Source organism: Carassius gibelio, chromosome A21, assembly GCF_023724105.1.
Source record: "Carassius gibelio isolate Cgi1373 ecotype wild population from Czech Republic chromosome A21, carGib1.2-hapl.c, whole genome shotgun sequence".
NCBI lineage: Eukaryota > Metazoa > Chordata > Actinopteri > Cypriniformes > Cyprinidae > Carassius > Carassius gibelio.
The window spans coordinates 6,008,393-6,031,878 of NC_068391.1; the positions used below are offsets into that span (position 1 = coordinate 6,008,393).

General features: G+C 36.3%; 2 protein-coding genes across 8 annotated transcripts in view; both read right to left on the minus strand.

Moving 5' to 3' along the window:
• LOC127942211 (rhotekin) overlaps positions 1-4,181 on the minus strand; it is a 30,252-nt gene extending 26,071 nt beyond the window's left edge. For 2 of the 3 annotated variants that reach the window (XR_008149284.1, XM_052537880.1), the window contains exons 1-2: positions 3,854-4,180; positions 187-386 (exon numbers count right to left, since the gene is read on the minus strand). Coding sequence is in view for 2 of the 3 variants with exons in the window: in XM_052537880.1 (XP_052393840.1) it covers positions 187-386; positions 3,854-3,964 (311 nt within the window). In the remaining variant the exon portion in view is untranslated. Of the gene's footprint in view, positions 1-186; positions 387-3,853 lie in introns of all 3 variants that reach the window. The other variant, XM_052537879.1, reaches the window with a different exon arrangement.
• A 719-nt stretch (positions 4,182-4,900) lies between these two features.
• LOC127941890 (transcription factor TFIIIB component B'' homolog) lies at positions 4,901-22,410 on the minus strand. 5 transcript variants are annotated; one of them, XM_052537338.1, is made up of 28 exons: positions 21,030-22,406; positions 20,164-20,426; positions 18,908-19,595; positions 18,128-18,240; positions 17,904-17,966; positions 17,627-17,800; positions 17,393-17,526; positions 17,211-17,305; positions 16,602-16,656; positions 16,359-16,499; positions 16,092-16,265; positions 15,882-15,930; positions 15,166-15,325; positions 14,914-15,020; positions 14,115-14,499; positions 13,301-13,432; positions 13,068-13,104; positions 12,256-12,348; positions 11,499-12,153; positions 11,065-11,201; positions 9,260-9,390; positions 8,860-9,149; positions 8,532-8,685; positions 8,413-8,446; positions 8,209-8,301; positions 7,635-8,025; positions 5,550-5,775; positions 4,901-5,461 (listed from the first exon to the last, which is right to left on the minus strand). In XM_052537338.1, exons 2-28 carry the CDS (start codon positions 20,418-20,420, stop codon positions 5,375-5,377), a joined length of 5,055 nt encoding a protein of 1,684 aa, XP_052393298.1. In that variant the 5' UTR covers positions 20,421-20,426; positions 21,030-22,406; the 3' UTR covers positions 4,901-5,374. The 5 variants fall into 5 exon arrangements, with proteins under 5 accessions (XP_052393298.1, XP_052393296.1, XP_052393300.1 ...); XM_052537336.1 differs by having other exon boundaries at positions 4,901-5,464; XM_052537339.1 differs by having other exon boundaries at positions 4,902-5,461; positions 8,209-8,298; positions 21,030-22,404.
• Between the last annotated feature and the right edge of the window lie 1,076 nt (positions 22,411-23,486).

The following is a 23,486-nucleotide window of genomic DNA, read 5'->3' on the forward strand; positions in this document are numbered from 1 at the left end:
GTATTACTATTCTCAAATCTCATGGCAGAAACAGGCTTCCGTAGTAATGCCAAACTATATGGAAATCATTTGCGAGTTGAAAATGTTTTGTTTGAGGAGACATTGAGTTGCTATTCATTCTGTTACTATCTACTCGGTCCAACTTATTAAACTTCCATTCCCCAGTCCAGTGACTCAATGATATACCTCCGTTCTGCTCTTTGCATAGCCTGGGCTTCCTTCATGCGCTGCAGCTGGGTCATGAGGGCCAGTATGCGGCTGTTGGATGTAAGGAGAGTCTTGGAAGCTTCCAGAGCCTGATCTCTCTGAGAACATGCAGCTAAAAGCTTACAGGCCCCTTCTCTGATCCTCACCTCCATCTCGATCTGTCTCTGAACCTCACAGTCCTGCAGAGAGATGAAGAAAGAGCAGTCATAACCTCAGACGATACACCCAGAACCATTCACTGACTGTCTGGTGCATATTAAAATAAAAATAAGGTAAAAAAATAAATCTGGTCAGCTGAAAGTTGGAATAATTAAACCTACACGCATACTAGAAGTGATTTCAGTGGGTTAAATTTTGTTCATGATCCACATCATATGACCTTATAAGCCCTAAAGCATGACTTTTGTTCCATGTATTTAAGTTTATTTAAGATAAAGCTTTAGCTCCAGAGCATGCTACAACATTCAGAGTATTTTTGTTAGTATGTTAAGCCGTTTGTATAGATTAGCATGAGACGTTTTGTTAAATGGGGTTAATTTGATCACATGCCTAGCTCAAATCGATCTTCTTATGCCATTCAGCAAAAACTAAACTTATCAGATGCAATTTAATAATTTGACAATTTGTCTTAATAATATTGTTACAATTAGGAGTTGACAGATTATCAGCCTAGCCGATATTAAGCATTTTTTTATTACCATTATCGGTCGTTTTTAAAACCAATTTGCAGATATAATAAATTTAAAACATTTAAAGAAAGTTTTTTTCAGAGTCCTTGTTATTATTAATTTTGACATAAATTTACATTTTTACAACAGACACATATATCGGTTCAACATAACGATTATCGGTCTATTTCATCTGCAATAATCAGTATCAGCACTGAAAAATACATATCGGTCAACCCCTATTTACAGTTACTGTCTGGATAGCAGTGTTGTATTGCAAAGTAAAACTACTAAAATTATTATATGGAATAATTTACCTTAAAATATGAACAAACATTAACAATTAAATAAAACTGCTGAAAACAATGACAAGCAAATATTAAAATTACTTAAAGTAAAATTAAAATATTTTAAAATATAAAAGCGATTTCAAAATATTAATAAATACTACCAAAACAACACTGCTTAAAAGTCCTAATTCTTTCTTTTGATTATTTTAAGATACATCCCAGTGTGCCACAAAATTTGCATTCAGTCAAACCAGAGCCACACGTCTGGTCACACACAAACAAACACTATGCAAAAGCAGAGGAGAGCTCTGAAAACATTCAGCTAACAAGAGAAACAAAGTTGAACAAAAAGCTAAACTTCAATACAACAAAACCTCACCATTTATGGTTGGCTTTTATTAGCAGTAGGGATGTTCATTTTGGTTATTTTTCCTAACCGGCAAACGATGCTCGTTAACCGATTATTAACAGTTAACCAAGAAGGTTATTTTAAATTAGAACTGAAGTAAATTAGAAAGGATAAGTGTCTGTGAACCATTAAAAATACTAACATTTGTTTCCCGGGAATACATTTTACATGCGCAAAAAGCAGTAAACAACAGAACATGAGGATTCACATGGTCATCATATCACATCACACACCTGCAGAGCTTCTGTTAGAAGAAAAAAAAAACATAATAAACCTAGGCTATATATAGGCCTATACATATATTACTATTAAATAGGTCTATGCGAGAAAAATGAACAAAAAACTGTTCAAATAGCCTAATATGCAGAGTTTCCGTTTATTTTTGTGCTGCGCGAAAGGAAACAGACGGCAGAAAGCGGCATTATATTTTTCTTTAGGCTTATATTACAAAAGCACAAAGATTTGTTTTCATTGTGAATGTACACAAATGAAGGCCAAACTTTTAGAATTACGATTTTCTTTATTATCGCTACCTTGACAATGCAGCCCGTTCATTATCATAATAAAATAAAGTTAGTCAAATATATGGAGAAAAAAAACAGACACTGCTCAGTTTAAATATGTAGTAAAATGATAAATAAATAACTTTTTAATCCATTTAACTGACTGTATTAATGGGTCACAATTCTTAACTGTCGCTTAACGGTTCAAATGAACATCCCTAATTAGCAGGCAGTCAAATACCTGTTTCATCTGTTCACATCCTCTCAACTGTGATGCAAAGCGCCACAGTTATGTAAGAGGGAGTAATCTAAGTTCTTAAGATTACCACTAAAAAGTGCACCTTGATGTTCATAAATAAGCAATCTAAGGGTTTATCCATCAGGTTCGATGGATTACTCATAAAAGCCAAATGAATGAAAGCAATTTACTAATGAAATTCTCAATTTACACTGTCCTCAAGCTGAAGTTAAATATGTGTCAAAGTATCTAACAAAAAGATTAGATAATGTGGACATTAAGACCTGATATGGACTGTTAACTGATAACATTTGTGATTTGGGTTCACAAGTACAATGCAACTGCAATGCAGGATGAAACAAAGCCATTTTGTTCAATTAAACAAAATCACTCGCTGAAGATTGATTAAACTGCTCTTAAACTATTAGTCCCTACTAATAGCAGATTAAAGCATGCTGGCACCGGCTCAATGCCTGTCTGCTCTGATGACAGCGAGCCCTGTGAACTGACTTGAAATTCCCTCAGGGTCCCATGTCTAAGAACTATTTCAAACAGGTTGTGTCTAATTCTAATAGGCAACATTAAGACGACATATTAGCCAATTCTTATTACTCTAAAATAGGGCCCGAAAAACTGCCCTAATAAAACATAGTCATTGCCTGTCTAGTCATAAAAGAGGTTAGATATATTGTAGAGGAAATGAGGCAGAGCAAAGTAGCATTGCTCAGAGGGCTCGGTTACAGATCATTTGTCTTTTTGTCTGCAAGTTACTTTAGAGAAAGAATAACAGCTACAAATGAGAGAAGTGTAGCTTTAAAACAGGTGTGGACAGCCTTGCTTAGATAATTCAATCTCTGAACAATGTTTTAAAGAAATCTTTCAGATTGAAATAGTGTGTAATTTCTGAAACTCCAGATGTGTGAGATTACTAGAGCATTTTTCAGCATTTACACTTGCGCCCAAAGAGAAAAATAAATAAATACTAGAGATTCCTGAACATGCAAAGTTGTTTAAAACATGCCACAAAATTAACTTCAGGAGAAAAAAAACTCAACAATACGCTTTGCAAATTCAAGTAAGCTGTCTTCTATGAATGCAGAACAATTCAATATGCCAGAATACATTGTTTATTTTAAACAATATGACGTAATGCAGTCTAGTCACAACAAAGGTGACTTCATGCAATACATTCTTACAAAACACGACAATAAATCTAAACTGAAGAGCACAATTCAACAGACACTGGACTCAGAGCTCATCAATGAGTTTAAATCGAGTTCAAATAGAATCTTTGGCCATCCATATGCATATTATACCCCAACTTTGTGTAAACAATGGTCTACTTTATGTCATTTTTCTTCTCCTAGACATATCCATATATCAGTTGCCATGTATACAAACCATAAGCGAGAACTAACTCCATTCGATCTCCTGGGATATGAACGAGCAACATCTGAGCGATAAAATTATTTTTTTTTTCTTTTTTGAGTCGTGTTGTGGATCTACGCCTGCACATGTGAGGTGCTGCGGCTGCTTACTTCTGCGGAATCCTCCAGCATGCTCAGGCGGAATCGGCCTCTCTTCACCTCCATCTCCATCGCGGATCCCCGGGCCACAGTTGCTCTGGAAGTTTGGTTTCTGCAGAACATTGCTGCTGTAGGTATGTTGAAGATCCAAGCACCAACAGAAGCGGTTAAGTGTTAAATAAATGAAATTATCGCATTAAAATAAACATAAATCCCGTCCCAAATGTTTAAAAAAATCTTATACTAGGGGCGTATAAAATCCCACCGGACATGCTGCAACAACTATGGATAAATGGGATGTGCTTTCCCCAGTTCTTCGTATGGGTGGCGCCTGAAGTTTGGAACACTGAAACAGCGCCAAGCGTGTGGGTGGAGCTTACATGAAGCAAATGTGTCACATGTTAATAACGTAAACGAGCTGCTGTTCAACAGCAGTTTGAACGTTAATTTGCACAACACTCAAAAAACATAACAGACATTGTCTTTATAATATAGTTACGAAGAAAATACAAGACTTTATTTAAACTCTATGCTTAAAAACAAAAAAAAGAACTAACACTAAATACAACATATTTTATGTTAAATTTAATTGCTATTAATTTAATTATATTTCTGTGGAATTAAAGCACGCTATTCATACACTTATCCACAAAAGGTAGCTAAAAATATATATTTTATTTTCATTATTTTATTAATCTAATAATTGTGTAAATTCTTAAAAAGAAATGATTTCCTCATATTCAGACAGATAGAAAACATAACATACTGTAATGTTTTAATTAAAATATTTACAAAGACGTACAAGTTAAACATTTGCTTGAGAACCTTTGCATACACATGAAAAGCAAATATGAACAGCATAAAACTGAACAAAGGTTAAGCTTTGTGACTAAAAGATGAATACAAAAATGCTACAAAATAATGTGGAGAAATGCATGTAGACAGCATGGAGCTAAAAACAGAACAGTGCTTATTTAAAATTGAGGCTTGTTTTAAAGCTGCTAATTAAAATTTATATATATTTATATATATATATATATATGTATATATATATATATATATATATATATATAAGAAACGCCACTTAAAAAAAAGCATACAAAAATGCCATTTTCAGATAATAATACAAAAATAATAATAATAGCAATTGGTGTAAGAGAACTGAGAGAAATTAGCATGTTGCTGATTCATAACTATGAATAAAATTTAAAACAACAACAACAAAAAATTCAGTTCAAACATGAATCATATTTCAACTTTACTTTTACACAAAAGACTGCAACTGTATCAAAAACATAAGAAAATGAATACTTATTTATCCTTAAATAAAAATATAATAGCATGAAAGACATCATTACATCGACTAAGTAACTGAGGTACGTTTTCACTGCATCTCTTCATTTGTGGTTCTTCTTTATAAAATGTCCTGGTAAAAACTTCACATATTCACACGTCTATACACCTGCCTGATGTCAAACTATATTCCTGACCATTTAGTTAATTGTGACTGGTTCGTTATTTCAACTGTTGGCCTTAATCCATGTCTTCTAGCTCATCAACTTCAGTAAAGATGTCACTGAAAAAGTACTTGGAGACACTTGTGGGTTCTTCGTCTGAGTTCTGCTGAGTGGAGAGAGATATAATCCAGTTTAATTAATGCAAATACATAAAGTGGCCGTAAGTACTGCAATATCTGACTAAATGATACCTCGATGACAGACGCAGTGGTGAAAGCAGGGGTCGGAGAAGGCTGCTTTACTCCAGAGTTGGTTGGAGTGGTAACAGGTCCAGCCGCTATCCGTTTTCTCTCAGGACGTGCAGTGTTGACTGATGGTTTTGGGTGGCCTGGTTTGGCCTCTCGATGAGCTGCTGGGGGTCCTTGTGTACTCTTAGAAGAAATGAAGGACAGGAACCCCTTGGGTCTTCTACCAGGTCTATAGAAGACATTCAAATTAATAAAAATCAATGGTAATGTCGAAATATCTAGAATATATTTGTCAAGAATAAAATGAAAGCAAATGTCAATTTACTGTCCGGCACTGGACATATACAGGTGCATCTCAATAAATTTGAATGTTGTGGAAAAGTTCATTTATTTCAGTAATTCAACTCAAATTATGAATCTTGTGTATTAAATAAACTCAATGCAAATAGTCTAAAGTAGTCTAAGTCTTTGGTTATTTTAATTGTGATGATTTTGACATTTAACAAAAACCCACCCACTATCTCAACAAATAATAATATACTTCATAAGACCAATAAAAAAAATTTGTGAATTGTTGGCCTTCTGGAAGGTATGTTCATTTACTGTACATGTACTCAATACTTGGTAGGGTCTCCTTTTGCTTTAATCACTGCCTCAATTCAGCGTGGCATGGAGGTGATCGGTTTGTGGCACTGCTGAGGTGGTATGGAAGCCCAGGTTTCTTTGACAGTGGCCTTCAGCTTATCTCCATTGTTTGGTCTCCTGTTTTATTTTCCTCTTGACAATACCCAACACATTCTCTATGGGCTTCAGGTCTGGTGAGATTGCTGGCCAGTCAAGCACACCAACACCATGGTCATTTAACTAACTTTTAGTGCTTTTGGCACTGTGAGCAGGTGCCAAATCCTGCTGGAGTATGAAATAAGCATCTTCAAAAAAGCTGGTCATCAGAAGAAAGCATGAAATGCTCCAAGATTTATTGGTAAACGGGTGCAGTGACTTTGGTTTTCAAAAAACACAATGGACCAACACCAGCAGATGACATTGCACCACAAATCATCACAGACTGTGGAAACTTAACACAGGACTTCAAGAAACTTGGGCTAAGAGCTTCTCCACCCTTCCTCCAGACTCTAGGACATTGATTTCCAAATGAAATACAAAACTTGCTTCCATCTGAAAAGAGGAATTTGGACTAGTGGGCAACAGTCCAGTTCTTCTTCTCCTAAGCCCAGGTTAGAAGCCTCTGACGTTGTCTGTGTTTCAGGAGTGGCTTAACAAGAGGAATACGACAACTGTAGCCAAATTCCTTGACACGTATGCCTTTACCCCAGCCTCAGTCCAGTCCTTGTGAAGTTCTCTCAAATTCTTGAATCGATTTTGCTTGACAATCCTCATATGGCTGCGGTTCTTTCGGTTGGTTGTGCATCTTTTTCTTCCACAATTTTTCCTTCCACTCAACTTTCTGTTAACATGCTTGGATACAGCACTCTGTGAACAGCCAGCTTCTGTTAACATGCTTGGATACAGCACTCTGTGAACAGCCAGCTTCTTTGGCAATGAATGTTTGTGGCTTACCCTCCCTGGAAAGGGTGTCAATGACTGTCTTCTGGAAAACTGTCAGATCAGCAGTCTTCCCCATGATTGTGTAGCCTAGTGAACCAAACTGAGAGACCTTTTTGAAGGTTCAGGAAACCTTTGCAGGTGTTTTGAGTCGATTAGCTGATTGGCATGTCACCACATTCTAATTTTTTGAGATAGTGAATTGGTGGGTTTTTGTTAAATGTGAGCCAAAATCATCACGATTAAAAGAACCAAAGACTTAAACTACTTCAGTCTGTGTGCACTGAATTTATTTAATATACGAGTTTCACAATTTGAGTTTAATTACTGAAATAATTTAACTTTTCCACAACATTCTAATTTATTGAGATGCACCTGTATGCTAAATGAAATCCAATATTTGTTTCTTACTAATGTCGGGGTGCCGATTCCAAAAAAAGTGCGCATTTTGCTCCATATATATACTGTACATAGTTCTAGCACATTTGGCACGCACACATTTAGACAAATTTAAGAGCCACTCACCTTGTAAGCACCCCACTTGTAGCAATAGGTGTGATTTGACTGACACCTTGCAAGTCTGATCCACTTGCTAACTCAAACGTCTCTTTGCCTGAGAGGTCCACTTTTCCCATGATGCCTTCCTGGACAGACGCTTCAGGGACAGGTGAACAAGTATTATCGCTGGTTGCAGAATGATCTGTAGTTGCTCCTCTCTCTGAGATTGTGGCTGATATCGAGTTGTTGGTTGATGAGATGACAGCCGGGAGAGTTTGCTCTGGAACTGATCTTGTCTTTTGTGTTGAAATGGGTAATGAGGTAGTCTGTTTTAAAGAAAGCGCTGCTGTGTCCTCTTTAGCATCAACACCTTGAGCATTTCTCCTTGAAACGGGGGTGGGTTTAACTTGCAGCTTTGCTAAATACAAAAGAAAGAGCTCACTGGTAAAACCCATGTTATGTCTTGCAATCTTTCTTTAAAAGAAACACAAATTCCAGTTAGAAGAAAGTAAATTTTTAATGAATTTATAATTTATAATTTTATGAATTAAAATAACATTTAAAAATGTTCTCGACCACAAACTTTTGAACACTCTTTTACCTCTCCTTGTTCTTTCGGGTAGTTTTCTTTTCTTCTCCATATGTTCCTTATCATCAGTCCCCTCTGCCACAAGACTTTCCGATCCTTCCACTGCTAACACAAAGAAATTGGGTTATAGTGCAGTGCAATGCATGAACAGATGTTACAATCCGTGCCATATATGCTCATTTTTAGAGTATAATGATGTACTGCAAAAGTTCTCACCATGATGTTCTGTCTGACTCTCATCTATGGTACTCTAAGAAGGAAATGCCCTCACTATTAGTCACATATCAGCATTTATCAAGCATTTATAGTGCTTAAAGTCAAGATGCATTTTTTACCCCCTGAGATGTGGAGGCTGGTGTCTTGCGTTTCAATTCTCCCTTCACTGATTTGTCCACAACCCTCCATTCACTTTTCTTTTCCTCGCCCTCTGACATAGGAACTAAAGCATCTGTGATCAGAAGGTGAGATACCTCCCTGCTCTCACAAGCACTGAAATTAGAGAACATGGTAGAACATGGAAACATCTGCATTGGTTTAGACTTAAATGTGCATTTATTTGGCTAACAAAATCTCAACCAGGAGAAACAAGGACAAAACTCACAACATCATTTGAATGTTTATTTACTTCTTTGCAAGTGTTTTACGGCATCAGATAAAGTGTACCTTTGACCATGAGAATGCGACTCGGGTGCTGCCACAGGTGGGAGGGGCTCTGTCTGAAAGCCCGCCCCCTCATCTAAATTGGGTGGGATTTCTGTGAGTGACAGTATAAACACAGGTTCCTCGGGCGTGGGCTCAGCAGATGTGTCTTCTGATTCACATCCAGAATGATTCACAGTGGCGTCTTCAAAAACTTCCTCAGGATTGGTTCTGTTGTTCTCATCCAGCATGAATACAGTTTTCTGTCTGGAATTGTTTTCAGAAACAACTGGCAGGGTGACATCTTTGACGGTCTAAATTACAGAGACATAACACAAGATACTTATTATATGTCCTTAGTAACTATTATAACTGTCGAGGGTTAAAAAAATAGGATTTAACACAAATTTAACAGGTATTTTACCTGTATTGATTCAACGCTCGATATCACCACTTGTTGAGCTGTGCTTGTGAAAACATCAAGTTCTGTGGTGGCTACAGCATCCTCTTCAGGACTTTTAGTGGAAGACTCCACAGCTGGCTTTTCATTTAAAACTGCAGGGAAACATTTGCAAACATAAAAATAGATTGTTTTTGTTTTGATATTTGTGCTTGTTTTTTATTTCTTATTTTAAAGGGGTCATCTGATGCGATTTAAATTTTTATTTTCTCTTTGAACGAGTTCTTGGTACATAAAGAAGATCTGTAAAGTTGCAAAGACTTCAGTCTCAAATCCAAAGAGATATTCTTTATAAAGGTTAAGAGTCAACCACCCCCTCCAAAAAAGCCTTGTTTAAACATGCCCCCCACATCTACGTCACAATGTGGCAACATTTGCATAATGCCGCCTAAATGTTCACACAAAGAAAGAAGGTGTAACGTTTGATTCTTGCTGTTGCCGCTAGCGCAGTCTCGTGGTTTCATTGTAAAAGCAAAAATATTTTGTTTGGTCTTCCAAAAGAGGACACAACTAGAAATCAGTGGTTAAGTTGTATTTACAACACTGTTTCAGAACAGTTCAACCCAAATATACAGATGTGTGCAGCGCATTTTATGGAGGATGAGGACCGTTTCCTGTGAGAGTAGCCTACAATGCATCTGTGGCATAAAGGCTGTTTCTATAAAGTGGGGCAGTTCCAACTTTGCAAGTACAGTCTGGGGCTTCTAACTCACAGCCTGTAAGTAAATTTGTTTCGGTATTAAAAGAATTTGCCACTGTTGATTCAAACTGAAGTTTTGAGCAGTGTAGAGTAGAGCTCTACACTGCACTCTGGTTTTATGTTTATGCAATGCGTAAAAAGACAATAAAAGTCATTATAATCAGTAATTATGTCCCCACTGGATGCTACAAATGCCTTGTTTGTAATGGGTTTTATTGGTTTTGTCTCATAGTGCTGGGAGACGGCACCACAGTATGTTGGTGTAACAATTCCATCAGACGCTTGAGGCAATTGGCCAATCAAAACGCATTGGATATCTGGCCAATCATCATATACCTCGCTTTTTTAGAACAATGAGCTTTGTAAAAACTACACGTTTAAGAAAGGCTGGGCATAGAGGAGCAACAATAATGTACATTATATGGAAAATAATGTGTTTTTGAACCACAAGAACACATTGCATTTACACCAAATAAACAAAACAATGTTCTTTTTATCAACGTCATTTTACCCCTTTAACAATCATATCACAATCATGAAAATGAGAATGTAAATATATAAAAAATATAAATACAAAAAATTTGTTGTCAACTGATATGTGTTTTTTGACAACTGATGCCGATATCTTGGAGAGCAGGGGGGGATAGCCGTATAAAGCCGATATGATTTAAAAAAAAATATTATTATTAATATTTATAAGTATTATAATGTTTACCTTTTCTATTACTGATAGGCCTAATATAAAATGAATCGTTATAATACTTCCAGTATACATTAATTTCTTTGTCTAACCGTTCTCTGATTATTAGACAGACTTCTATCCGTTTTAGACATAACTGTTTATGGCGACAACAAACAAGAGAGAGAGTTTGAGTACTCTGCGAAGTCAAAATAAAAGTCCCGCCTTGAACACATCGACCAAGCAGAAAAACTTATCGACCGATGCCGATATTTGAAAAGAAAAAATATATCGGCCAAATATATCGGTCAACCACTACAAAAAATCTATATGCAAAATATATAGCCAATAGATACTACATAACAGAGGCTCGGTTTTATATTGTCTTACCTGTTGTGGTTGATGTGGTGCTGTGTTGTGTCTGAGTGCGCCTGGATGTCTGAATCAGGTTTGGTTTAGGTTTGGGTCCACGGCACCTCCTGACAGGTTTAGAGGGCTCATCTGATGTGCTCTCAGACTCACTCACACTGAAACACACAACATACAGACATTTCATTTTGACAAATACACATAAATATCAGCCTCATTATGGAATCTGAACTGTTGCAATTTGAAGTGCTGCTTTTAGATAAAGGAAAGATTTGAATGTGCAAATGATTCTATCCTTCATATTTATTGTATTTACTAATACAAATTAATTCAAATACATTTTAAAAAGATAAAAATCACTAAAATGAGAACACAGACCAACAGAATCACTGAAAATACATGGACAAATCATTTTTAAAAAACTTAATAAATGAGTGTTATACAACACTTTATACCTTTTAGTCAGCTGTGGTTCTAATCTCACTGCTTCTTGTTCTTGTATAGTTTCCTCTGCGATTATATCATCATTCTTTCTTTTTAAAGATGAGACAGATCGATCATCTTCTTTAGTCACTGTTTCAGGAATGACTTTGGGACTGTCTTCTCTTCTTTCAGATGATAGATCCGGCTGTAGTACCTCAGTGTGGACGATAGAGGAGTCTGGCAGGTGAGCCACAGGGACAGAGTCTTCTTGCATGGGTTGTGTTGCATTTTTATCCTGTTCTGTGGAAGATGGATCCTTAGAGGTCCCAAAAGAACCAGCGATTTGCTGCAGTGGAGCACGTCTGGTTCTCAGACCTTGACCAATATTGGGTTTGGGTTTGGAGAATCGCCCTCTTTTACTTGGTGGAACCTGTGTCTCATGTTGAATGGGACGATGATGATCTTCTTCAGTTGTCTGTGATTTGATAGGTTCCTCATTCTGGGTGGGGGTTACTTCAGAAGAAGGTTCTGGAATAATAGCTTCATAGCTTGAAATTTCAACATCATCTTTTGTCTCTGACTCGCAGCTTACAGAAGAACTGGACAGGACGGCGGTTTCTGTGATAACTTCCTCATGGACGACCTCTTCATGTACAATGCTTGACTGTTCAACAATATCATTTCCACCTGAAAAAGATTTCAGTCATCTAATGAAGATTTCAAATTTGATTTGAAGGAAAGTGTTAAATCTGGATTGAAGCAAATAATAGGGTTGAAGATTTTTCATACTTGTACAGGGCATTTCTGATGTCTTGATCATCTGAGCTGAGTTCCCGATGGTCAGAAGAGTCTGGGCGGCTTCATTGTTGATCTCTCTACAAACTAAAAGAAAGAATAGTAAAGCTTTTGTGTAAATTGGGGGATGTAAACTGATTTAATTTAAATCACACAATATTCTTTAAAGTTTGGATGATAGCATAATATGCAAATTCTAAATATAAAAGTAATTTAAAAATACTGGAAATAATAATAGTATATAATTTATAGTAGGAACAACACATGTATTATTGTTTTTATTATTTGTTATATGATCATGTAAAGTGTAATAAAACAACTCATATACATTAATAAATTAATGAACAAATAAATAGTTTTATTCAATAAAAAAATCTGACTTCTATCAGTGCATTTTCCCCCAGTTTGATTACATAAATATATTTTTCATTATCTGAACAATAATAACAAATTATCATGAAAAAAAAAAAAAGTTTAATCGAAACAGAAAACCAGCCTTGTATGTGTGTATTTTTTCTGCTTCATTTGATTGTATAATGTTTTTTTTTATTATTATTATCAACTATATACATGGAAATTAAATTACAAAGTACTATTTATGTTTATTTTTATTTGTCTTTTCAAAGAAAACGGTGCTTCTATCTGTGCATTTTTGCCCAATTTGATTCTGGAATATAACTTTTCAGTGCATACTGGAGACCTGAATATGATAACTACAAATAAATGCATGGTTAATCCATATAATAACAATTCATGTGGCAGATTTTTTTTGTTCATTGGAAAAGCTTAAGAGAGTTTCACTTTACCCTCCATGTGGTCTGGGTCAAGGAATTCAATGACGTCCTTCAAAACAAATCAGACACAAGTAAGTACCATCTCATCAAACAATACAAAAACATTCCAATTCCAAAGTGAAGAAACTAGATTAAATTTCACTACAGATGACAAGAAAAGCAAAATGTATGTGCATTCAGGATGGACACCACAACATTTACCAGTTTACCAATGAGGAAACAGAGATGATGTTGGAGAGACTTACAACAAGCAGGTCCAACTGGTGTTCACAAGGGAAAGGACCGGCAGGCACCATGGCCTGCTCACAAGACAACTCGTGGCAAAATGCATTCTGGGATGTGCCCAGGATATCAGGCACATTCACAGAAATGTCCAGCTGGGAGCCAATGGGAATGAGTAATAAAAGAGGAAAGGACAATGAAAGGTAGGAGGGTTGTGAGTTTATGATATGACACGCATACATTTATGGAAACCCGTTTCCACCACTGAATAAAAAAAATAATAATAAAAAAAAAAGGTTATTGCAACTTATTATGAGATATTAAATCAGAATTCAGATTTTTTTTCAGAATTGTGAGATATAAACTTGCAATTGTGAGTTATAAAGTCAGAATTGCTATATATTAAGTCACAAATGCGAGATAAAAACTTGCAATTCTGACTTTTCACACAATTAAGAGTTTATATCTCGAAACTCTGACATATCAGACCCCCCCCCCCACACACACACAAACACAAACACAATTGGACTTTAACTGGCATTTGCGAGTTTGTATCACACATTTCTGATTTTTTTTTTTAAGTTGCAATTACCTTTTTATTTTTTATTCAGTGGCAGAAATGGGCTTCCATAGAAATTAATACAAACAAAATAGTAAAACAAAAATTAACATCACTCTTTGAAAACCAACCTTAACAACACAATTTATGCAAAAAGAAAAACTCAATGAGGCTCAAGCTGGGGAGTTTATGAATGGAACAAACACACTGATGGAAATAATATGTGAAGAAGGTGGTCCCACTAGGGTCCTCTATCTTATTAAAATACATAAACATACCTCTTCCATGGTTTCTTCCACCTCTGAATTAACTTGTTGTAGAGGGCGTAGACTCATTGGCACAAACGCTTGGTTTTCCTCTTCAGGATTTGAAGGAAAGTCTTCCTGGCTCAGGATACACTCTTCTACTTCCTCTTCTCCCTCATCCTCATCATCATCTTCAGTTCCAGAGGCAAGTAAGGTCACCAGCCTAGATTTTCCCCTCCTAAGCATGCCCCGTTTCAATCTGGGCCCTGGTTTTAATTTAGCTCTCCTGCCAGGTGCCTTGATGCCCTGACCGTGAAATCTGGAAGACACAGGAAGATCAGAGAGCTCTTCCTCATCTTCCTCTTCCTCTGCCACTGCCTGGATTACATGCCGGGAGAGTTTAGGGATCCTTCCTGACCTAATTAAAAGAGACACAATAATTAGCATGACTACCAAAACTGAAAGAACTAAATAACTCCAACTATTTAAATTTATTTTTAGTAACTGAAAACTGCAACAAAACAAAATATACATATTAACAACTTAAATTAAATTAGAAATTGTGCCCAGGTTAGTTCAGTTTGAGCTGAAGTACTAAAACTAAACATAAATGTATAAATACATTAAAAATAGATTGCATTGTTTAAAAATTATAATAATAATAAAATTACTAAAAAATCTTACAAAAACTAAAAATATAAAAGCTCATTTAAAATATGAATAAATACTATAATTAAAAAAAATACAGTACTAAATAATAAAAAAAAGAAAATGCAATTTTTGCATTGAGATTCCTAAACATAAATAAAATCATTTAAAGATTCTCACATACCTGGTTGGTTTATTAAATATATGTTCTTGTACAGCACTCAGGTCAGGTTCTTCCTCTAAATCTTCCAATTCCAGGAGAACTGCTGACTGCTGCTTCTCTTTTATAGCCTAAAAAAGAGCGAATTATACAAATTGTCAGACAAAACAGATTCTTCTGTGAAAAAAAAAACACACATTAGTCTACTGTACTGACTTTGTACAGTAATACACTAACACACATAAAACTAATGGATCCAACAGTTGATAACATCACCTTGGGGTCCATCGTACTCCCCTCCCCGAGTGAGGTCCTGTCCTCCTGGGTATTTCCTCTGGGCACAGGGTTCCTGTTCCCCCATCCGCGGCTGAGGTTCGGGATCGCCCTCTGGGGTCGACCTTTGAGCTGAGCTGGTTTAATAGCAGGACTCTTGTATCTTATAGAGAAAGTTTAATTTTCAGCCCCAAAAAATGGTAAATTAAAACTTCAAAAGTAGTGCAGAAATGATATTACTGTTCAAAAGTTTGGGTTCAGTAATATTCCTTTCAAATAAATGAATACTATAATTGGTCAAAGAACATTTTTCTTTTAATAAATGCTGTGGTTTTGATCTTTCTACTCATCAAAGAATCATAAAAGAAAACGTTTTTATTTTAAGCAGCACAACGGTGTTCAGCATTGAGGATAATAATAATAATCAATTTTATTATTGATTTAAGCACCATATCAGCATATTAAAATGTTTTCTGAAGGATCATGTGAAACTAAGGACTGGAGTAATGGCTGATGAAAATTGTTTTGCTATCACATGACTAAATGGCATTTTAAAATCGGTTTACAGTATTTTTGTTCAAATAAATGCATCTTTGGTGAGCATGAGTGACATCTTTTAAAAGCATTACAGAATGGTAGTGTGCATGTAAATGCATCTTTAAATTGAATAATGTGAGATATCTATAATCTTTAGATAATGTATTTGAGTTCATTCTTACCTGTCATCAGAAGTAAGATTTTCACACTCCTCAGGTTCATCTACTGCAGCTACAAAATATATGAATAAAAAATAATTGAATTCAATACTTTAATATATTATATATATATATATATATAAAAGCAGTAAAGTCTTATGGAGCATAGGCTCTGATTTCCAATTCAGCTGGACTTTAAAAAAATTTTTTCAACTGTTCTATCTTAAAGCATACCCTCTCCATCTGTCCTCTTGATTCTCCTCCCTTGAGTATTTGTCCCTCTTCCTCTGCGATTCTTTGGAGTGGTATCACTTCCTCCATCATTTGAGAGGTCCTCGTTCTCCTTTTCTCCAGACACCACATCACTGTCCGAATCCGTTGAAGAGTACAATTCCTTTCTTGTAGCCGCTGCATCAGAAAACATTGTAAGAGTGTATGAGAACTTTTCTAAAAAACTATGAATCATAAACAGATGGACAGACAAAAAAAATATATACTGACCTCTCACTTTCCTTTGTACTCTCCTCTGTGCTTTAGCCAACTTAACAAGCTCTTTGTTCTTGTTTCTCTTATTTTCCTCGGCTTTTAGGATCTGCTCCATTAATTTTTTGAAGAAATCTAAATCCAAACGCCGCTTCTCCTCTGAAAACATACTTCATTTTCAACCAAGTGTCTTAAAACGTAATATAATAAGGAGCCAATTTAATTTTTAGAAGTTTTTAGAAGAGAGAAAAGGTCTCTTACTGAAAGCTTTATCTATTCTCCAGGAGTTATTTCTCTCCTCTTTCTTGAACTTGTTCTGAAGGAATAAGAGAACACCAAAGATGATGGTATTAAGATGAGCTGGTACTTTCTGGCACCAGACCAGCATATTGTCTGGAGACTGGACTAACGGCTGCTGAAAATGCAACTTTGCTATCATAGTAATAAATTACTAAATATATTAAAACATTTATTTTAATTTGTAATTTGTAGGGGAATTGGGGAAGTCGTGGCCTAATGGTTAGAGCCCTTAAACAACCCCCAACTGCTCCCTGGGGCCAGCAGCATGAATGGCTGCCCACTGCTCCGGGTGTGTGTTCACGGTGTGTGTGTGTGTGTGTGTGTGGGTGTGTGTGTGCACTTTGGATGGGTTCAATACAGAGTATGGGTTACCATACTTGGCTGTATGTCACTTCACTAAACAAACAAATACAGCTAAGATGAGCATAAAATACATCTAAAAATCATAAATCAACATTTAAAAGTCTTTCAAACAACAAACTTTTAAACAATAGTGTAGATGGTGAAATCAACTACTATTATCAAGTATGCAGGTGTTCAGATCATGAAAGACAATGATTTTGCGACCACCTTAATCTCCATTCGAGCTCGGTGTGGAAACAGCTGACCAATCATGGAGAAGTCTGTCCCCACCATGCTGATGGCCAAGTAAAACATTTCAGTCTCTGCAATTAAAAAAAAAAGAAGATCCTACATAAATTAAATATACAACACATTTCAGATTAAGAAGTGTGTTTTGACTAACTTCTGACCTCCACTGGACCAGGGTTTGGTGTAGGTGCCCTTCCTAAAGCTGGAGTAGGTGGTGGTAGAGCCACGTTCAAATATGGGATCTCTGTCTTCTGCTGGATTGGGTCCTTTCATTCTTGACACCTGGACTGTTAAACTACACACACCCGCACAACAAAATAAGAAGCTGTTCACCTTCACTTCTACTAAAACGATTTCTCTAGGTTCTGGATCTCTAAGATCAGCAGCTCACTGACCTTTCCTCGTCTATAATCAGAGAACCATCCTCCGCCACCTTCACCCTGGGCACTAGAAGAGGCTCTTCCTCCTCCAACTGGGTTTCTTCCGTTCTTTCCTCGTCTTCTTCTTCATGACCATCATCTTCTACAACCACCTCCTCGACTGATGGAGCAGCTGGAGTGTTAGAAGGCCTGAAGGGAAAAACCATAGTTCTATATTATATATAATTACAGAGAAGACACTTTGTTCTATTCAGAGTGGCATCAAGGTGACAGACAGAGATATCAGGCTTACGCTGGTGTAGGAGAGTCATCTAATACTGTCTCTGAAGCTTTCTGCTCCTCTTCTGTGAAAGACCTGTACAGAAGAACAAGTCAGGGTTTGATATAAATCAAGGCACAGGAGATCCTTTCATTAGAAGTGTGTTGCAATCGCTGCACAGCATCGCAAACCCAATATTAACATTTCCATTCCCATGCACTTCTACAACACACAGAGGGTGTAAGAATGGTACTTACTTCATTGGGTTGGATACAGGGAGGTAATAGATCAGCTCTCTCATGGTCATTTTGGTGTGGTCTTTGGGTGCTTTGCGTTCTCTGATTCCCAGCTTGGGTTTCTTTTTGTCTTCCTAGATTTAAGAGGCAATGGAGAGGCCAGTATAACATATTGAAAACACTGAAATATTTCCTCTATTAAACTGCGATTCAATAAAAATCTTATTTAGCTATTTAGCTGGGATTAAACATAATCTATATCAAGAATAGAGTTCATATATATATATATATATATATATATATATATATATATATATATATATATATATATATATATATATATATATATATATATATATATATATATATATGAACTCTATTCTTGATATATATATATACATACACATACAAGTCACAGCATAAGCAAACATTGCATAACCTGCATAAAACCATTATACAGATATGCAACAAAGCAAAGCTGTGATTATCAGTGTTCAACTTCATAAATGTGATTTCATATATTTCTTTAAAATGTACACTACTATTAAAAAAAAGTTTTTTTTTTTTTTACTTTTTGGAATTTATATTTTGCATTAAATTGCTCAAAAATGACTGTAGTGAATTTTACAATGTTGCTAAAACTTTTTTTTTTTTTTTTTTATAAATGCCTTTTTAAATTCTGTTTGAATCTATCATGGCTTCCACAAAAATATTAAGCAAGCTGTTGTCAAATAAAAAAATTTGAACACACCTATATAGTACTATACACTAATATGCACTAATAAAAAAACACATACACACCTTTTGTTTGTTCATTTCTTTTTTAAGAAGTTCCCGAAGCTTCCTGGCCTGAGCTAACCTGAGCATGTCTGCTGGGTCGTTCAGAGATTTCAAGGAATTTATTATCTTTGATGAAGACTTCATTTTCGTAAGTCTTTCTCTTAACAGATCCATTTGGCTTTGGTCTTGAGGTGGCCCGGAATCACTCTCCTGAGGTACAACCACATCTTCCACAGCAGGACGAGCCAGAGGATTTTCATGAACCAAAATGGATTCAGGTTGAGAAGTTATTAGGGGATGCTGGGACTCCCCTTGCTGGACAGTCAGTGGCACAAGAGTGTCCTCCAATCCCCCATCCTTTTGCGTCTCTGTCTCTTGGTCATTCTGCAGTGGGGCTGCAGGGATGGGCTGAACATTGGCCTGTCTGCCTCCTCCAGAAGGTCTCCGTCTTCCAGGAAGTCTGGGGTTGTTTACAGGCTCAGGTATCTGAAGGAAAGACTCTTCGGTGGAGGTTGAGTTTTCAGGGTCACTGGGTGGTACTGGTTTTACAGGGGACTTGGGTGGGGATTTCGGAGCCCTAGAGGAGGCTGGGGAGGCTCGTGGTTTGGCCAGGTTGGGCAGAGCTGCGAAGCGTTTCCTCCTCTGAGGGCCAGAAGTCACAGAGGTGCTTGTTGAATCCTGGGCATCAGAACTTTTAGATGCTGCATCCCTGTTGTGACCCATAGCATTAGTGATAAAACATTCAAAAGCCCTTGCATAAAGTTATATGCCTCGAAACAAAAATAATTTTGAGAAACAGACCAAAATTTAAGAGTAGTTTACATTAAACTTCAAGCAGATTTAGCAGTATCCTACAATGTGACATGCTATAATTTAATCAAATGAATCTTCTGTTATCATTAATTATTGGACATACGTTTTTTTATGACTTAATATTATCTGACAACTTAATTGGACATTTGAATTTTAAAAGATTAATTTGATACAGTTCAATAAAAAACTTGACAGTTAATACATTTATTAAAAAGTGAAACTTTTTAATCAAAAGATGCTTTAACGCTGAATTAATATTAGTTAAAATATTGTAAAAACATTTGCAACATCATTAACATTTTTTACATATTATATTTGCATAAAATATGCATATGAATAAAAGTTGTGTAAACTACCCTGATGTCTTTTTTTCAACAGCATGATTCTAAATAATAAATATACAAAACTACTCTTTAATTTCATGCTGTTGACTTTTATTATTAAATTGAAGGTGTCAGACTCACTCTCCATGTTTACCAGTCTCCAACTGGTCTCTAGGGCAGCTACTCTGAGACGCTTCCTCATTGGTCGGATCCAAAGCTGTTATAGGAGAGTCAGTCTTCACCTTTTCAGCCATGACCTGTGACCCCTCAGATGAAGCAGAGCCAGCAGAAGCCTGGGGAGGCTGAACATTATCTACAGATGCATCTCGAGAGGCTGTCTGGGCTCGGCCTGCGGGCTTTACATTGGGCCGAACACTGATTCTTGATCTGCGTATCATGTTTTGCTGTATAGAGGGAAAAGCATATAAAGAAGAATAAAGAGGATGAATGAATATATATATATATATATAATACACACACACACATATATGCATGAATAGTTTGGACAAAACGTATACATATATATATATATATATATACATGCATGGAATATACTGTCATGTAAGCTAAAAGTCCTTCCTCCGGTATTAAATTAATTTTGACAGTTGAAGATGGTCAAGAAGTCCCAAATACGATTAAATTTAACAGACCCATTATACGTCTCTGAAGTTAATAACAACAACAAAACAGCAGAATTTGACAACTAACGTTAACGTTACTACAGTGACGTTTACAAAATTTCTGTTCATTGACATCAACATTTACGTGCTACTTTAAATCGAATTCTCATTTCCAAAGCACAAATATTTAGTTTACAGCTACATTTCTACAAAGCTGAATTTCTACGGGATTTGTTTTGTGTTTTTTTTTTCTCAACTGGCCATTGAGAGGGTCCTGTACCGTTCAACTTCGTCCTTTAACCTCATAACCTAGTCGGTTTAATGGAGCAAAGATACTTTCTACTACTTTACAATGAGTTTAAACCAGTGACAGTATCAAAAACTTACTTTATTTGGTAATCCAGGGTGATTTTATAGTAAAATCTTCAGCGGCTCACGTCCTCCATGCTTGCTGTTTGTTACTGGGCATGCGCACTGTGAGGCCCGGAACGAAAGTGTTTCTCCTGATTCGCGGTTCCCCCCGGACGATTTTCACAAGCGGACACGTTCCTGTACTTGCTGTTCACCAAGGCACAATATCATACGCTGTGTCCAAATTCAGGGTCTACATCCTTCGGAGGACGCATTTGAAGGATGTTACGTCACAGCGCCGCGACGAAGGCTGTCCAAATTCGTAGGATCCTTCAAATGCGGCCCACAAATGCGTCCTCCTTTTCCCCGAATTCGAAGGATGGGTGTGATGGATCCTTTCGCGTCCTACCTATCCCATAATTCTTTTCGGCAGGACGAAGCGAGCGGTAGCGGAGTGGGGGAGGAGTATTATTTTCGATGTTTTTTAAAAACTGGCTTTTCAAAAAGATATATTTTCAGTGGTTTTCTAGTTAGGCATTTTGTTTTAGCGTTAAGCATTTTTTTTACATGTGTACGTGTATATGTAAAAAAAAAAAAAAAACGTTTACTTTTGTAAACTAGCTTCTTCCTTACTGCCTGTGTGAATATCCCCTTACACACAGCTTATTTGTTAGTGATTGAAGCTGTTTTAACGCTTCTAAGGACGAAAGAGCAGACAGAAGTGTTTATAAAGCTCCGGGGAGAGAACGATGAGCTCTTCACCGGCGTCTTGCTTGGCGCTGTCACGGTTGCTAGGCGACAGGATATGAGCAACGGTTAAGGGAGGGAACTGAAAGAAGGGTAGGCTGTCCAAATTCACAAACACCGACTTCCGGTTTTTGCGGTCGTCGGAGGACCCATCCTCCTTCAACCGGGTAGGAAGGATCCTAAGGAGGATGCAGACCCTGAATTTGGACACAGCTAATATAGACATTCACAATTCAAGAGATAATTATTTCCTTATGCGTTATCTTAGAGCAAAAAGCTGAATTTTCAGTATCATTACTCCAGTCTTCATTGTCACATGATTCTTTAGAAATCATTCTAAAATACTGATTTGCTGCTCTAGAAATATTTCTTATTATTATCAATGCTTAAAAAGTTGTGCTGCTAGGTATATTTGTGGAAACCCTTCTTTAAGGTTTTTGCTGAACAGAAAGTTAACAATAATAGCATTTATCTGAAATAGAAAACTTTTCCGACGTTATAAACATCTTTTGATCAATTTAATGCATTCTGGCTGAATAAAAGTATTAATTTCTTTAAAAGAAAATCTCACTGACCTTAAACTTTTGACTAGAAGTGTAAATGTATTGCATATGTATACATGTGTGTATTGAGTGTTATAGTGGATTGTATTTGAATCTGAGATTTTTCTGAACACCTACACACCTTTGATTCTTCAGGAATGGCAGACTTCCAGTACTTAGTGACTGGAAACCATCATTTTGTGTAAACACCAGAAGAAAGAATTCTAAGACAGTCCTGTGCCTCTTTTCCTTCCTCCTCCCATGTCAATTTTTTGTCAAATTTGATGACAAAACTATACCAACAGAATCTGTAGGATAGCTACTGTGATGACATAGAAAATTTGAATAATATTTCACAATATTCACAGTATTTTTGATCAATTAAATACTAAAATTCTTTCAAAATCACAAATTCAAAATAGTTTTTATAAAAAGAGGCTGTAAAAAATCTGCTTGCACAACTATTGACAAACATGGTGGAATGTTATGGGAAAATGTCCTTATCTTATCCTTATACCACCTGTGCTCCACAGCTATTTCATTTTGAAATAATGAGTCATTTGATTTCGCCTTCGCAGCTTTTCGAGAAAAGGCGCATATGGTCTCGCAATGCAGTCAAGGCCAACATTAACATTCACCCAGTGAAGCACCTCCTCCCGTATGTGGCATACTACATGGAGAGTAGATGAAAAGTTTAATAAACTTAAATACAATGTGTTAAAATACCATCTTCTATCCCAGTTTATTGCACAAAAAGCCATTAGTGGTGCAAACACTCATATATGGTGGCACTATCAAATTTTCTCATTTGTTAGTATGGCCTGTTGCACCAAAATGATTTGAACCAAAGGTGTGAGACTGGGGTGGGATTTGGCTGGTAAATATAGGCTGGTTAACCCCTGCTGATAGATTCCGTAAATACACTTTTGTGTTGCCAAATAGCATCTGACTTCAGGTCTATGCAAAACATATTGACACCTGTTTTGATTTGAGTTCACAGAGAGTGTCACACATTTGTTTATTTGATTAGTGACCTATAATCTGATAAAAATGTTTATTTCCAAGCTTAAATTGCATTTTAATTTCATGTGGACCCTACTGTATATCCCTCGTGCATCAATTTAACGGTTACACAGAAGTCAGGACAAAAATGTCCATGCCAAAAAAAATTTCCCCTTTTTTAGTAATGTAGATCATTTTGCCA

Coding starts and splice junctions, on each gene's coding strand:
- LOC127941890 (XM_052537336.1), bottom strand. CDS start 20,420: ATGATACGCAGATCAAGAATCAGTGTTCGGCCCAATGTAAAGCCCGCA. Junction 14,500..14,913: donor ATATTTAATAAACCAACCAG/GTATGTGAGAAT, acceptor TCTTTTAATTAG/GTCAGGAAGGATCCCTAAAC. Junction 8,447..8,531: donor CAGCCTCCACATCTCAGGGG/GTAAAAAATGCA, acceptor TTTCCTTCTTAG/AGTACCATAGATGAGAGTCA.